This window comes from Condylura cristata, unplaced genomic scaffold (genome assembly GCF_000260355.1).
Source record: "Condylura cristata isolate star-nosed mole 26May11 unplaced genomic scaffold, ConCri1.0 scaffold00005, whole genome shotgun sequence".
NCBI classification, from domain to species: Eukaryota; Metazoa; Chordata; class Mammalia; order Eulipotyphla; family Talpidae; genus Condylura; species Condylura cristata.
Genome location: NW_004567106.1, coordinates 13210274 through 13226893, shown reverse-complemented (window position 1 = coordinate 13226893; position 16620 = coordinate 13210274). Strand labels below are relative to the sequence as shown.

Here is a 16620-nt window from a genome sequence, read left to right as displayed (position 1 = left end):
ATGGTAATTACTTCTTCAGTTTATGCCACTTTGACTTACAAGTGGTTTCATAGGGATAGTCTATTTTGGATAATGGAGAAACCTGCACTTGATTTGGCTCAAAGTGAGCTTAATTGCTTTGGTAGGTCAACCTACCACACAGAACTAATATTTCAATTATGGTTTTGAAGTCCAACACTCACATATGAATATCTATGAAGAACTTTTAACTTTTTTTCTCAAAAAAGAATGTAGAATAATTTTATTTCAGCTCTCACATAATTCAAAAACCTGTCTTCAAACATGATGCTTTTTTCAACCTCTAAAAAAAATCATGAGTTGTTATAGGATAGACTTCTTTATAATTTAATGGGAATCAGTGAAATATTCCTCGATAACATCAATCCTTACAACACTGTAATTAATCACACAGAAAAACTTACAAATTTCACAGCTTTCTCTTCATAGAATGACTATTTTTGGCTGTATGTAAAGTATTTTAAGATTGGGATATTCAAACACGTCAACCTTTCCAGTAATACTAAACCAGGAATGAGCCTTCTGATTCTCCTGATTGGAGAACAAGGTTGTGACTACTCAGTGTATAGCAGTGTAAAGGGGAAACTCCCTTTACAATTTTAATTATAAGTATCTGTCTAATGAAGCATCAGAGCCAAACTACCAAACTGTGTGAATGTTTTCCTTCAGAGATATCAACATCTAAATACTATTTCTGTCCTGGGCCTAATTAAAGGGAAAGAATCATTAGTAACCCAACACTTCTGGTTGTGGAAAGGGTTTTGACTTTCATGTGTATCTGCCCACCAGCCCTCTAAGTGAGCTTATCAACTCCTTTGACATAAGATAACTAATAGTGGCAATTTGAAGTGACTGCCAGGACATGTGGGATGTCAGCCAGTAGCTTCAAGGCAGATGATTTTCATTTCCAAGTCTCTGTTGCATATGGTTCTCAGCAGATGGGGTGTATCTTGTGTGTGCACACGCACATGCGCAGAGACAACCAAGGTGAAAACCTGATGCATTGCAGAACTCAAAATGCTGCCAACATTTCCTGCAAAAGTGCTGAGTCTAACTCTCATGTCCAATCAAGCAGGACACTAATGTTTAACAGAATGTTTTAACTGAAATAACTGCAGAGGGATGACAGACTAAAAAAAATATATATTACATTGAAAAATTAAATTAATTCAGGTAAATAGCTATAACAACTTTGCAATAGGGAAAATTAAGTTTATTCCAAGATTAAGTTCTTTTTTCATTCTGGTAAAATATATATAATATACTATTTGTCATTTTAACTATTTGCAAATGTATACTTCACTGACATTAAATTCACTTATAATATATGTACAATACATTTACACCCACCACCTATATGCAAAACTTTTCTATTCTCCCAACATAAACTCTATACCCTTTAACAATAACTCCTTATTTATACCCTTCCCCATTCTCAGTGCAGTTTGTTAATAACTGGTTTATAGTAGAGTTACAATTGTGAATTCACAGCATTGTCAACTGTATTACCCTTACCACTAATCAGGGACAGCACCTAACCCAGTCCTAAAAATGCATGCAATTCTCTTGTATTCTATTTTAGAGTTTCTTTGCATTCATATACTGGATCTTTAATAGTGGATTGGCCATAGCAATCTGACTTTCATGATTTTCATCCTTTACAAAGATCTACGTTTAGTATGATATCCAATGAATTTTGAACCACTTTAAGAAATGACAAGTCCCAAGAGGCAGTTTTGCACAGAGGTTAGAACAATGGCTCTATAACTAGAGTGGGATTCAACCTCAGTTCTGTATTTTATTAGCTCTGTGATTTAGGTAAGTTATTTTTCCTCCTCTTCCCTCAATTTTCTTATTGGTGTAATGGGTCAATAATAAAAACAACCACTTAGAGTTGTCTTGAGGACTATCCGAGTTAATATATGTAAACACATAGAGCAACACCTATAATCTTAGGGAAAGATGGAATTTGGCTTTGATTAGAACAGGTGCCAGGAATAAGGAGTGCCAGGTTTCTTGAGCTAGACTTTCCATACAATGGAACTTTAGGCTATTTGTGGGAATTTCATTATTCCTTTAACTAAAACACCAACTAATTGTATTAGGTAAGTGTGTAGGATAAAGTGTATAGTAGGCAGTTGGTATCACTATGTAATTTTACAGTTGATTTTGGTTGAAAACATAAGCAGAGGGAATGTCACAGGAGTATATCCATATATCCACCACTCCTCTAGCCTAGACCAAGTTCCTGTGTTTTTTGCACCTCTAGAAGCTGACATAGTACCTTCTCCCTAGATTCTGCTCAGTAAATGCTTGGTGCATGGAGGGTCAAGTAAATGATACCAGTCAGCTAACACAGAAAATGCAAAGTTAAAGCAAAATCACTGTTTTCCCCATCATCAAGGAGGAGACATATTAACACATGAATGCAAAGTTACATTGTAATGAAGGCTCAGAAAAAGAGTAAAATTATACTATCAGTGCCTTTAGAACTGGGATTTCATCTGACAAGGATCCTTTTTCGTAGTCAGGTTTCTTAAAGTAAAATTTGAAGGAATAATAGGGATCTACTAGGAAAAGAAAATCCTATATAGAGTGCAATATGCAAAAATCCTGTGGCAAGAAGGAGCTTGGAAAGTAAGGAATTGAACAAAGGTTAGTTCTGCTATGGTGGTGAGTGAAGAGACAAGCACTAACAGATAGTACTGGAGAGAGCAGAGAACCATACAATGTGGGGCTAACAAATATTATAAGAAGCTCTCTCTTTTACCCTAAGAACAAATGGCCAGACTTTGAAAGTTAAAAAGTTTTAAGATTATAGAAATGAACTGGAGTATGCTAGAATGGATGCATGTGTATTACTAAGTTCTTCATTGTAGTCTGAGCAAGAGATGATATTAATGGGTGTAGATTGTAGAGGCATGGAGGCATGGTAGAGGATTAGAGAGATAGATGAATTTGCAAGAGATTTAGGTCACATATTTATAGATATTGGTAGATCACTGCATATAGTTAGTCAGGGAATGTTAGTCTGTCAAGAATGACTCCTATGCTCTGGCTTACCAGGAAGGGACTGTGATGACCCTTCATGAGATAGAGAATGTCGGAAGATGATCAGGACTATGAGTGGACAGTTATGGATTTGTCTTTAGAAATGATTTCCTTTTGAAATTCTCTTTTTCCTGACCTGTTTTATACAGCTTTTGCCAGATCCCATTTCTTTTTATCAACCAGTCTACTGTCTTTCCTGTCTCTCCACATATCATCTGTGTTCTTTCACTCCCACCCCACTTAAATGCTGGTACTCTCCATGGTTCTGACCTGAGCCTTTAGCCTCATTAATTACTCTAAACCCATGCTGTCCAATATAGCAAACACATGAGCACTTGAAATGTATATTAATCTGAATTGAGATATGTGGTAAGTATAAAATACAAAATTGTAGCTTAAAATAATGAAAAATAAAGTAATAAGTTTTTATAATGTCTAAGTGATAATATTTTAATATATTGAATGAAGTTAATGACATATTACATTTTTAAATGGCTACTAGAACTTAAAGTTAATAGAGGCTTGCTGGATATTTCCCTGACAATACTTCTCTAGACAGTGACTTCACTATCACCTCATTCCTGGCATCTGGAGCCCACAGAACTGCCTTCTGTCCCAAGAATATTTCAAGTAATTTTATGTGTCATACTCTATCCTTTTCCTAAAATTTTATTGCCCTTCTTTCTTACCAGTTAGATATGATTTCTACATATTTGCTCAGAACAAATATCTGTTCCACTATATGAAACTTTCCCAACTCATTAAGGAAAAATTAAAGAGTTCTACTTGAGAATATGACATGTTCTTTTAATACCTTTCTTATAACAAATCATATACTTGTATTTTGTTTTATATTCATTTTTCTCTCCAGTTAGACTGTAAGTATCTACAAAGTAGAGGTTCAATTATGTAACCAGGTACTGAATACCTTGTTGATACTCAATGAAAGTCTGGTGAAAAGCAATTGAACCGACACATACTAAACAGGTACCATGTAATTGATTCTGACTTAGATGTTTTACAGGCAATATCTTAAATCTTCTTAATAACCCTGTAAGGTAGATATAATTACTCTCACTTTATACATGAGACTCTTGCAAAAACTCAGGCTGTTAGTAAATTATAGGACCAGGATTCTACTAGATGGGATGACTGCAAAGTCACATTCCCCCACCCCCACCTTGTGCTTTAATGCATGATGAAAAATGGATTAAAAAGTTGAGATTATATTTCTACATCAAAAATGGGAAAATATAATTTCCTAGTATTGTTGAAAGATTAAATGAGATAGTGTATATAAAATGTCAGGACATCATAGGTTGAAATACTGAGCTCCATAGTAGGTTTGATTTCCTTCAATGTTGAGACCAATAGCATATGGATCCTTAATTTCTTAGGAAGACCAAGGTCTTTCTAACCTTGTGGATACCCCCAATACATGCTTACACCCAGGCTCATAAACATTCTTATTTGTATGGAGGTCATGAGAGACAGACTACCCACTTTAACCCAGCCCTTTTTGTTTATTTCTCAATGGTTAAGAAAGTGAATTAGAAAATTAATAAACAGTACTACAAGCATTCTCTGTGTGAGTGTGTGTTAGTAAGGGTTGGGACAGGAATAATAGTAGAAAAGGAAGCAAGCTTGGGGTTCTTCCAGGAATATGTTCCCTTGGTAAATTTCCAGAAAATCATTGAATAGAGTGTTGATTCTTTTCTTCTATTCTATCTTACCCAGCTATGACATTTTATAGTCATGACCACTTCTTATATTACCTCCTCAGGAAACTTTGTAGGCAAAAGGGGAAAGGAAAGGGGAATAAATGTTCATTTTGACCAATATTGGTCTGTGTTTCCCCTATTGAGATGGTGGGCTCCTGAGAAATTTAATCAAATAAAATGTAAATTTAATCAAATAAAAATAGGAATGTGTTCAGGTAAGGGAAAGCTATCCTTCTATAAGCTTCAGCTTTATATTGAAAAGCAATATTAAGAAACCTTTGTTGTAATTAGTACTTGACTAAGACTAAGTGGTGCTCATGAATTTAAGGGTAAACTAGTTCCTGTTCTTATTGATTCTCTTGATTCACATATTTGAAGGTAACAACAGAAATACAACACCTTGTCCATAGTTAGAGGAAATGTATCACCAGCCTGTGTTCTTTTTATCAGATCAAATGTACAGATAAATATGTTTGGCAGGGTAGGGGCTTCCTGCCACTATTTAAAAATCTCAGAATTTTTGTCCTCCAAATGTATATAGCAAATAAAATATTCAGTATATTTAAAAGCTTTTGATGAATCACAGAACCAAAGCTAGATATTAAAAGGAATAGGAAATGGCAGAATAAGTAAACTTAAGGCATTATTATTATCATTGATATTAATATTCTTTTAATGTGGTTTCTCTCTCAAGCTACTCATTTGAGTTTAAGACATAGTCTTAAGAAGACTATGAAGGAAGTTTACGACATAGCCTCATGATTAGTGAAAATCCCTTTGTTTCTCCTTAAGACTATGTCTTAAACATTGTATTTATTTTATTACCTGTCACATAGCAAGTACTTAGTGTCCTTTGCTGAATGATGGAAATAGTCACCTAGAGATGATTTAACTAGCAAATAGACTACAATTTGAGTGGTGAGCACCAGAAGTTGCAAAGAAAATGTTCTTTGAGGTGAAAATTTGCAGTCTTTAAGAACTGGATCCTCTGCAGCATTTAAATTAAATTTTAAGGCTAAGGAAACAACTTCTAATTTAGAGAACTTTTATATGTGATATTATTATATATAAAGGCATTCCATGACTAAGAACATGTAAAAAATAATAATGGAAGTTACCTAGCTATGCTAGAATATTTAATCTACATAGGGAAAAATTAGTATAACAGAATTTTAAAGGAAAAACTCAAGTTGATTTATCTGCCAAATTGACTTGTATTCAAAGGGATGAAGAGAAGATACTTTTCAGTTCAACCAATTCAATACCAAATCTTCATATACTCTCAGATATATAAACACATTTATTTATATGTTTTGATTTGTCTTAAACTTGTGCATATCTTTTGAAAAGCCATTTTGACTCTGACTCTACCTCTTTTCTCTATACTTTCTGAAATTGGAAAAAATCAGTGGTGCTTAAGAGTAATGACTCTACCATGTTAATAGTAACGAGGCTCTAGTTATTGGGTCAGTGAATTGAAGCTTTATTAATCTGTACCATAGTATTGTTGGTTAGTATAAGAATGAGGAGAGAAAGCCCTCCCTGGTGGTATAACCAGGTAAATTTGATCCCAGGGAGGTGACCCACATGGCATAGCAGACCTCTCCTGTCTCTCCCACTGCCCCCCTCAGCAGTGTACTTCGCCAATCTGCCTTTCTAGTCCCCACTCTGTCTCTGGTGAATCCTCTGACTGCCCTGCAGCTCTTGCCTGTAACCCAGATCTGATATGCATAAATAAATAAATATTTTTTTAAAACGAGGAAAGAAAGCTTCAAGTCGAATGAAATTTTAGACAAGTATTCACTAACACCATCATGAGTATATTCAGGAATCTTCCTGACATAAATTAAAGATATATATGCATATAGTGAAGGAAGCAAACCCAAAATTAATAGCGATTCCAGGTGGTTATTTTTCTTTTGTGTATGTGCTTTTCAATATAACTGATTTTATATAATAAATTATATTATTTTGAGCCTTTCTGGTAACCTAAGAGTTAAGTCAGCCCTGTCATAGCTATGGCCTATATTCAGTCCCTGGACAAGGAGCTAAGCGACATGATGCAGCATGAGGTTATCCAGGAATTGGTTTTGTTAATTTTTTCTTTTTTGTCCTCTTCAAAGTGTTGACATTCATTGAGTTTATGGCCTACGGTTATAAGACACTCTCATGTGTTTAAGGAGATAAGAAGAGGCAGAGGCAATAAGGTCCCTGCATCTCATTTGCCAGAACTGATTGAAAGGACCAACCTAGATTAGACTTTGGCCAAAGAAAAAAAGAGATCCTAGATTTGCATCAAACCAGTTATTGCCATCCTATACCTCTGTGAACAAAGAATAGTTTCTCACTGAGCTAACCAGGTAAGAAAGAGCTCTATCTGCAGGAGAAGAGAGACAGAGAGAAGATGGTCTTTTGGATAGAAAATAGGAAAAGCACTTGATAAAAGTTTATTGAATAAATGAGGGCCACATTTCATGGATCCACATTTGCTTTTTGGGCCACTTTTACTATAAAATATACTAACCTTGATATGCAAGAACTGAATGGTATGACAGATGTCAACCAGACTGCATTCATGGTTATATGTTCATTATTATGATGCTTATTTTTTATTCTAATTTTAAAATGAAAATTGAAGCATTTTTTATGGACACTAGCTAGTGCTACATAAAAGCCCAGTGATAATTCAAGCTTGGGTCTATGTGATATACTCATGAAATATAAACACATGAGAATTGTGACTGTGTATTACATTTCACTGCAGCCCTCAAATCCCTACTGCATGATGATACGTCTAAGAGCAGCTCAAAAAGTACTGCAGAGGTGACCTAACATCTCACTGTTCTTCCCACTAGGGTGAGCCAGGTCCTCCTGGTCCTTATGGTCCTCCTGGAGCCCCTGGAATTGGACAGCAAGGTATTAAGGTAAAAACTACTTGTGTGTGATAACTACTGTGTTTATTGTGGGGGCTGGGGAGCTGTGACTTGAATTCTGCTCAGCCTTACCCTTCTAGATGCAAGGGGGTGACTACCACCCAGATGCTTGCACAGAGAAATGTTCTGGTCCTGGCACTTATACTTATGACATGAACAATCAATTTTTTTTTTTTGAGATGGCATGAAAAACTTGCTTTTCTTCAAATACTCAACCTCTTGCCACAGTACTACACATTTTCTTGCATTTTCAAGGGCCTTACACGTTAACATGCATGATGTTATTGGGATGTGAACACCTTAACAAATCAACTCTCTCCTGTTCTCATTATATATATAGCACAGAGAGGCAGAATCAGAGGGATCATGACACTGAATAAGTAAATGTTGACAGAAATGTTTTAGGTAATGAAAAACTATTAGGCCACCCAATACCTTGGGGCACTCTATATCATGGAGAATGTAATAGAACAGACACATTTATTTTAAATGGCTTTTATATGCTTTGGGACAATACAACAACTTTCATGCTGTACCAATTTGGAGATCAGTGCGAAACAGTGCACTTTTTTTATCACCAGGGAGCACATTTAGAAAATAAGCACATGGAGATTCCAGGGAAGGTGAAGAATATATTGGCAAAGTTACTGGAAAAGAATTCTGAAAGAGATAAAGCATGAAACAGACCTAAAAGGAGGGGTGATGTGGGAGAGAGTGGAAATAAGGAAAAACTGGCATTCCAGGATAGTGGTGAGGTGGGCAGGGAACAGCACCTCCCTTATAAGCTTGATCATCTCTGCCACCAAAATGAGTCAAAATTGCAGTCCATGCTGACTATTACTGCACAATTGTTTCTGAAAGCTGAAAGGACCATACTGGTTTTGGACAGGAAGAGATGATGGACATTTTAGGGTGATTTGTTCATTTAAATTCAAGCCATTTCTCTGCCTCTAATTTATTTTTATCATTGTGGGTGTGAAATGTTTGACTATTTTACATTTATCTTTGCTGAAATCTCCAGAGTATTTTGAACTATGCTTATTCTTTATTTAAAAACTCAAAATTTTATTCAATTATTTTTTATCTTAGGGAGAAAGGGGCCAGGAAGGAAGAACAGGCGCTCCGGGTCCAATCGGAGTTGGTGAGCCTGGTCAGCCAGTAAGTAGTAAGAAGTCTAGATAGGATTAAAAAGGACTAATAAATTGTGTGTGCACACATGTGTGTGTTTAATATTTACCTTTTATTTATTTATTTTTTTTATTGAGTTAAAATTGTTCTACTGTCGGGGACTGGCCCCAACTATCGATCTGTGGGATGAGGTAGGGGGAAAAAACAGGCAGGGCCCCAAAATGGGAAGGCTTCATGAGTGGTGATTCCAAGAAGGGGGAAGGGGAGTGGGCGCGAGGAAGACACAGAAGTCAGAGTTGGGTGCAAGTCTTCCTGCTCATTCTCTCAGCAGGTCTTTATTTATACTGTGTAGCAAGTAGTTAATTACAATAATGTATAGGGTAAATTAGTGAGAGATCGCCATAAATTGTCATGAAATGTTCTCAAGGATAAAAGGGGAACAATGCATTTTCTTCCTAACATTTTATGGTATACTAAATTATACATATTTGTGATAATTGTCATGAATACAGATGTTTAACTATAACTGAAGGGAAGAGGGGGTCTAGGAAAGGATGAGCTATTAGCAAAAGATTATTAGGGGTCTTAGGGAAGTAATAAATTATGTTAGCAATATTATCAGTGATTGTCTAAAGAGAAGCTAATGGCTAATTTTTAGCTAGCAGAGAGTAGAGTTTGTTTAAGAAAAGGGTAATTTACGGCTGGCAGGGAGTAGTTAGTGATTACTTAAAAGGAGTAAATTAAGAAAAAGTTGTATAGTCGTGCATTAAACAACACCTGTGTAAACAAAGTTTAAAAATTGTCCATGAGTCCTTATGCCCCGGGAATCTTATTTGAGATTTGCTTTTTATTTAAAAAACAAAAAAACCTTTCCATGAGTCTTTATTCCCTGGGAGTCTTATCTCTCCTGGGGCTTGCCTTTTGTTTTAGGAGACAGAGGAATTTCCCACCCTGGGCCAATTGCCTGGGCCAGGCAGGCACCTTATGAGGCTAAGGCAATCCAGTTGTAAACTGATGGTTTCTCAGAATATTTTGATATTATGATTATACAAAAAAGGGAGGTCCTAACATAAGTTAGCAATGGAAATACTGATTTTTCAGAGCATTTCCCTTCTATCCGGAATTTGTCGGTTGACAGAAATTGCATTGCGTGTGTCATTCTACAACACTGTATGTGATTTAAGGGAATTGATTCATACCAGATAGATGTCACCCTACCATACAAATCTCCCAACCAGCCACAGGTTTTTTTTTACAAATATAGTTCTTTCTGGTTAGACAAATTTTTTAAGCCATTTAGTGTCCTTTTGGATAACAAAAATCAAAAAAAATAAGCAAGGACATATTTTTTATAATCTACAAATTATATCAAATAAAACACAATTAAACAAAATGTTCAAAAAGAGTTCCCATGTGTCAAAATTTCCTAGAAGGCAGATATATGGATTCAGGCCTAATGTCTCTGCTTTAACAATGAATTTCCTGGGTCCTCCATGGTGGCGCAATGGGTTAAAGCATAGCATTACGAAGCTAAAGCCACTTCAGCATGAGTTTGAGTCTTGGCCAGGGAGGTGACCCACATGGCCTGGCAGAACTCTCCTGACCTGTTCACAGCTCCCTTCATCAGTGTACTTCATCCATGTGCCTGTTCTGCTCCCTTCTCTGTCTCTGGTGAATTCTCTCACCTCCCCTGTACCTCTTGTCTATACCATAGTTCTGTATGCATTAATAAATAAAATCTTTTTAAAAAATTCAATTTCCTGCAATAATGGAAAAGTTCACTGAGAATGAGGCCCTTGCTCATTACTGAATCCAAGGGTCTAGTACATAGTTAACACTTGTGGGGAGGGCGGGGGCTTGCAGCTTCCACTATAAATAAATTCCTTCAAAAGAGATCTGGAGAGGAAATGAATAAAATATGACTATTCTATATAAGAAATTTCTCAACGGTTCTAATAGTCATTGTTCTCTTAAGAAAAAACAGTACTGGATTCCTGTGGTACAAATTCAAATGACTGATTGTGAATAGGTACATAGTCATGAATAGTTTTGATTTGCATGGTCTCACATGTGTAAACAGAATTCGAAACTTGTACTTCCTTGCTGTACTCTGTGAGCCAAATGGCAGCATGTCATTTGAAGGTTAAGCTTTGACCTACAGCATCTTATGTATGAAGGGCAGATACCATAAATTACTTATCTAGAGGTCAGTGTCTCACCTGTTTACAGCTGCCATTTAGTGCTCTTCAAGGTCAACCACTGGGACAGAAGAAAACAAGCTCCATGAAGACAATGCTGGGTCTTCACTGGAGGAGTTGGAAACCTAAAAAAAAAACAGAAAGGATATTTTTAGAAAGATACAGATGCAGATAGGTAGCCATATTTGGAGAAATACAACATAAGATTTTAGTAGGAATGAAAGTCTTTTCATAATTCTTTGAATAAGTGGAAATAAAAATAAGCTGCATATTTTACTGCAAACCCACTATGATTTGATTTGTCCAAAAGAACCCTAGAATATTTTTTTTTTTAAGATTTATTTATTTTGTGCATACAGAACTGAGGTACAGGCCAGAGACTCAGGGGTGGCGAACGACTTCACCAGAGACAGAGTGGGGAGCAGAACAGGCAGATCGACGAAGTACACTGCTGAGGGGAGCAGTGGGTGGGTCAGGAGAGGTCTGCCATGCCATGTGGTCACCTCCGGGGCAAGCGGGAATCGAACTCATGCAGAAGTGGTTTCAGCTTTTTAGTGCAGTGCTTTAACCCGCTGCGCCACCAGGGAGGGCCAAGAACCCTAGAATTTTAAAGCCAACATATGACTTCCTCCACATGCCTACATTTTTAAAATTTATTTATATATATATATATTTAACTTTTTTTTTTTACATCATTCTTCATTTTGTGCACATGCCTATTTTTAACTTAAATAGTTCCTGCCTTGCTACTGAATCTAGATGAGACTGTTTGGCTAGTTACAGGACAATACATGACCATATAGGTTAAATAATTCAACATGAAGTGCGTGTTGTTACTTTAAGATACCATGTGCAGAACTCCATCATCAACTCTTTTTTTTTTTTAAGATTTATATATTTATGCATACAGAACTGGGGTACAGGCCAGAGGTGTGTGTGTGTGTGTGTTTGTGTGTGTGAGGGGCTGAGAGAATTCACCAGAAACAGAGTGGCAGAGTGGCAATCTGTTTGACAGATTGACAAAGTACACTGCTGAGGGGAGGAGCGGGAGTCGAGAGAGGTCTGCCACATCATGTGAGTTACCTCCCTGGACAGGGATCAAATTCATGCTGCAGTCGCTATGATAGCTTCATAGTACTGTGCTTTGACCTGTTGTGCCACCAGGTAGGGCCCCCATTAACTCTTGAGGACACAAATAGTGACATGAGTATTTGATTTAGTCTCCCATGGTGTCTACTACATTGCAACCTCTCCCACAGTTCACACTTACAACCCAGTAGACAATAGGTTCAATTGAGTAAGGAACAACAGATTCCAACAGCATTACTTATCCTCAGGAACATAAAGTGTGAAGGTCTTTGTGCTCTATGCGAGTGCTTACTAAGGAATTTCCTTTCAACAAAGCTAATATGGATACTCTCCCTGCTGAGTGCCCAATTGGCAAATGCTACACAGAAGCCAGATGTCACTTTGGAAAACTCCAGTTCTGGTACTGGTAGTATGTTGAATACACTGGAGCTTTTATAATGAAAAGCTTCACCCTCAAAAAAAAAAATCCAGGATGGGTCAGAGGAGGGGAACAGGCAGTTAATTAAGTGAGGCTCTGCCGTCACCATTCATCACTGAGGGTCTTACTGGATTTCTTTTTCACAATCATTATAATGCCATATCATGGTACTTCTAAATAAATATTGTTAAGGTGAAATAGAAAAGGCAGTGCCCTCCCTCTCACTACCTACCTTTTGCTTTACACAAAGTAAACCCCAACTCCTTCGGATTTCTGTTTTGTCTATGAATTGCTGAATAACAAGCTACCTCAAGACCTAGTGTCTTAAAATAACCATTTTTTTTATTTTTCATAATTATATGGGTAGACTGGAGAGTTCCATATAATGTAAAGTTAACTGAAGAGCTAAAATGGCTGGAATATTTAAAACAGTGTCATTCACATGGTTGTCACTTCTCCAGGCACTGCTCCCATAATAGGTCTAGTTAATATTCATCACCACACAGTTAACTTTTTTTCTTGAGAAGAAACTTTTAAAATTTACTATTGGGCCTCCCCAGTGGTGCAAGGTGGTAAAGCCAGCACTATGAAGCTCTCTGCAGCCACTGCAACACAAGTTCAATCCCTGGCCAGAGAAGTGAGTGACCTCTCCTGTCCCACTTGCTGCTCCCCTCAGCAGTGTATTTCAGTGCATCTGTCTGTTCCCATTCTGTCTCTGGTGAATCCTCTTTACTCCATCACCTCTAGCCTGGGCCTAATTCCTGTATGCATAAATAAAACAATCTTTAAACAAATAAAATAAAATTTATTATTTTAGCAATGTCCAGATATGCATCACTGTATTATTATAGTCAGAAGGCTGCACATTATATCCCCATGGCATATTTATTTTATAATTAGAAGTTTGTACCTTTGACCCCACTCACCCATTTTACACACCATACACCCTCAATTTTGACAAGCGCTGATCTGTTTTCTCTGAGTTCAAATATTATTTCAGATTCCACAAATAAGTGAGATTATGTGGTGTTTCCCTTTCTCTGCCTGACTTATCTCACTTGACACAATACTCTCAAGTCTGTCTATGTGGTATCAAGTGACAAGGTTTCCTTCTTTTTGTGACATTGTATGTGTGTGTGTGTGTGTGTGAGCACATGCCCACACATTACATTTTCTTTACCCATTCATCTATCTATAAATACATAGGTTGCATCCATATTTTGGCTAGTGTAAATAATGCTGCTAGGAACATGGAAGTGATGAGAGTTCTATTTAATGTTTTTCTTTTCTTGTTTTTAAAGATTTATTTATGCATGCAAGAACTGGGGTACAGGCCAGGGGTGCGGAGGGTGAGAAAATTGACCAGAGAGAGAGTGGGGAGCAGAAAAGGCAGAATGACTGAAATACACTGATGAGCGGAGTAGCTGGTAGGTCAGGAGAGGGATCAAACACGTGATGCTGTAGCAGTGGGTAATTTCATAGTGCTGTGCTTTAACCACTCATGCCATCTGGGAGGCACCACAAGTTTTTGTTTCCTTTAGATAAATTCCCAGAAGAATGGGATCTCCTGGTGGTGCATCAGGTTAAAGAACCACATTATGAAGCTCTCGAAGCACTGCAGCACGAGTTCGATACCCGGCCAGGAGCCGACCCACATGGTGTGGCAGACCAATCCTGACCTGTCCGCTGCTCCCCTCAGCAGTTTACTTTGCCAGTCTGCCTGCTCTGCTCCCCACTCTGTCTCTGGTGAATCCTCTCACCCACCACACCTCTGGCCTGTACCCCAATTCTGTAAGCATAAATAAATAAATCTTAAAAAAAACACCAAAAAATTATTGAAGAACACTGGCTTATAATACTTTACAGGTTTCGTGTGCATGATTATAAGTCAGCATCTCTATACTACATTGCTTACCACTGAAAGTCTGATCCACCTTTCACCATACAATTGACCCCGTTTATTTAATTTATCTACCCACTTTCCTCTTTCCCTCCGGTAGCCATTAATTTGGTCCAATAATCTTTAAGTTTATTTTTGTTTTATTTAATTTATTCATTTGTTTTCATTCTCTGTCTACCATATATGAGTACAGTCATACAGTGGTCATTTTTCCTCTGTATAATTCATTTTCTAATTGTTAACACCCTCTAAGTCCATCTATGTTGGTAAAAATGGAAGTTTTTTTTTCTTTTTTAAAAAAAGGCTCTTTGTTTATTGTATCTTCTTTTCTTAAGACATTAAGATTCTAATGTTTTATCTTGTTTTTTGGTTCTCTATTATTTGACATGCATGGGGAAGTTTATGTTATTTGACTCTTTTACTTATTGTGAGTCATTTGCTTGAATATTTTGTTTTATAGTGTTTGAGCCCATTGACAGATAAGCATTAGTGATGAAATTCTAAGTGTTTTTTTTGTAGAAGGTATTTGAGAGGAATCTGCATTTGCATCTCTTATGTACTCCAGGTGTATCCTTGGTGCTAATACCTAGACTAAGCTATTCTTGGATCAACTATCTATCAGTTGAAACCCATATTCAGCACAGGGCCATGTTAGGAATTTTCAGGTCCATTTAGACCCCAAGCCATGGCAGACAAGATTCTTAATCACATCTCTGCTTTTTCCTTAAAGATGTACACCTTTGCATGTCCTAGAATTAGGTGGGGATCTCAGTTCTGATTCTCTTCTCATTTCCCATGGAGTGAGTCAAAGTCTTTGGTCCTGGTTTCCCCAGCTTAGATTTTCTAGACTTATTCCACCACGCAACCACTTTTCCATCCATGACAGCTGTAGCCACCAGTTTATATACTCTCCAGGCTAGTGTTCAACTCTCCTTTTGTTTTGCAAGCCTGGGGTTTTTCTTATTTTCTGTGGCCCTCAAGTATGCTTTCAAAATTCATTTTAAAGAAAAAATTGCACTACCACTGTGTGTGTAGCTAGAGAGTTTTCACAATATTGTGAGAACATAAAATTCTTAGTTTGGTTGCTTTCCAAGCCACAATGACACAAATCATAGTGACACTAATTTAATTGGGAACTAAAATCATAACAAGGTAGAAAGGATCTCAAATGACATATGAAAATGTCCCACCAATGTGTCATAGTGAAAAATCAACAATATTGGCTTCTTTATTATTTAGATACAACATAAAGACAGGGATTATAACTGAGGGGAGAAATCAAATACTGTCAAAATTAGCAATGATGCAGAATTTAAATAAACAAATTTAAAAAAAAAAAAGACTTAGAAGTGACAAAGCTTCTAATGAAAGCTTTGTACATTTTTTTCTTTGCCTGAATCATTCTGAGTGCTTTCAGGTTTAGTACCATTCTCTTTTCAATACCGCAGCAGTAAAAATCTGCTGATAGACTGAAGTAATATTCCAGATCCATGACCTAATGCTGAACTATCAACTATCATCTTTAATTAAATGATTAGCACTAGTTTTGTGCTGTGGATAGAGGATTGATTCATAAAAATAATTGATTCAGACTGTCAGGGTGACCAATTTGTTTTTCATACAAGGTTATTCAGAGAGTGATCAGTAAAAAGCACCCCTGAACTAAAAGTATTGTTACTTTGAGGTTAAAAATACAGTTGACAGCACTGTTTGAATACTACAGATAGTTTCGATGATTTAGAAAATTTATCTTAGTATGTACATTAACACCACTTTATATATTATCCTCTCTATTGAGATTGTTAAAGAAAGTAATGGATAATCATATCTTAGTGTTAATGTCTCAAATAAAACATTTTACTGATTAGACTGTGTTAACCAATAATTAGATTCTCCATTATATTTTTATTAGGAGTGCTCATTAGAAGCCAAATAATGTGTCATATTCATAATTGAGTCTGGTAGTTTTTAAAAAAGGATACTGTGAGTTTTATAGATGCATTCTGTCTTTTAAAAAATGTTCTACTAGCAAAAAAAAAAATCAAAATATTCCACTAGTATTGTCTTAATAAACTAAAATCAAAGTTCATTTAACCTAAGTATCCGCTCTTTCTCTTCTCTAACTTTACAGTCATCTTGCATCCCTGTTTAATTTGACAACCTA

At 36.5% G+C, this 16620-nt stretch overlaps 1 protein-coding gene across 5 annotated transcripts in view; it reads left to right on the top strand.

Annotated features, from left to right (window-relative positions):
• The window catches only part of COL28A1 (collagen, type XXVIII, alpha 1), a 140647-nt gene that overhangs the window by 35024 nt on the left and 89003 nt on the right, over positions 1–16620 (top strand). For all 5 annotated transcript variants that reach the window (XR_001145085.1, XM_012720911.1, XM_012720909.1 and 2 more), the window contains exons 12-13: positions 7646–7714; positions 8813–8881. Coding sequence is in view for 4 of the 5 variants with exons in the window: in XM_012720911.1 (XP_012576365.1) it covers positions 7646–7714; positions 8813–8881 (138 nt within the window). In the remaining variant the exon portion in view is untranslated. The remainder of the gene's footprint in view (positions 1–7645; positions 7715–8812; positions 8882–16620) is intronic.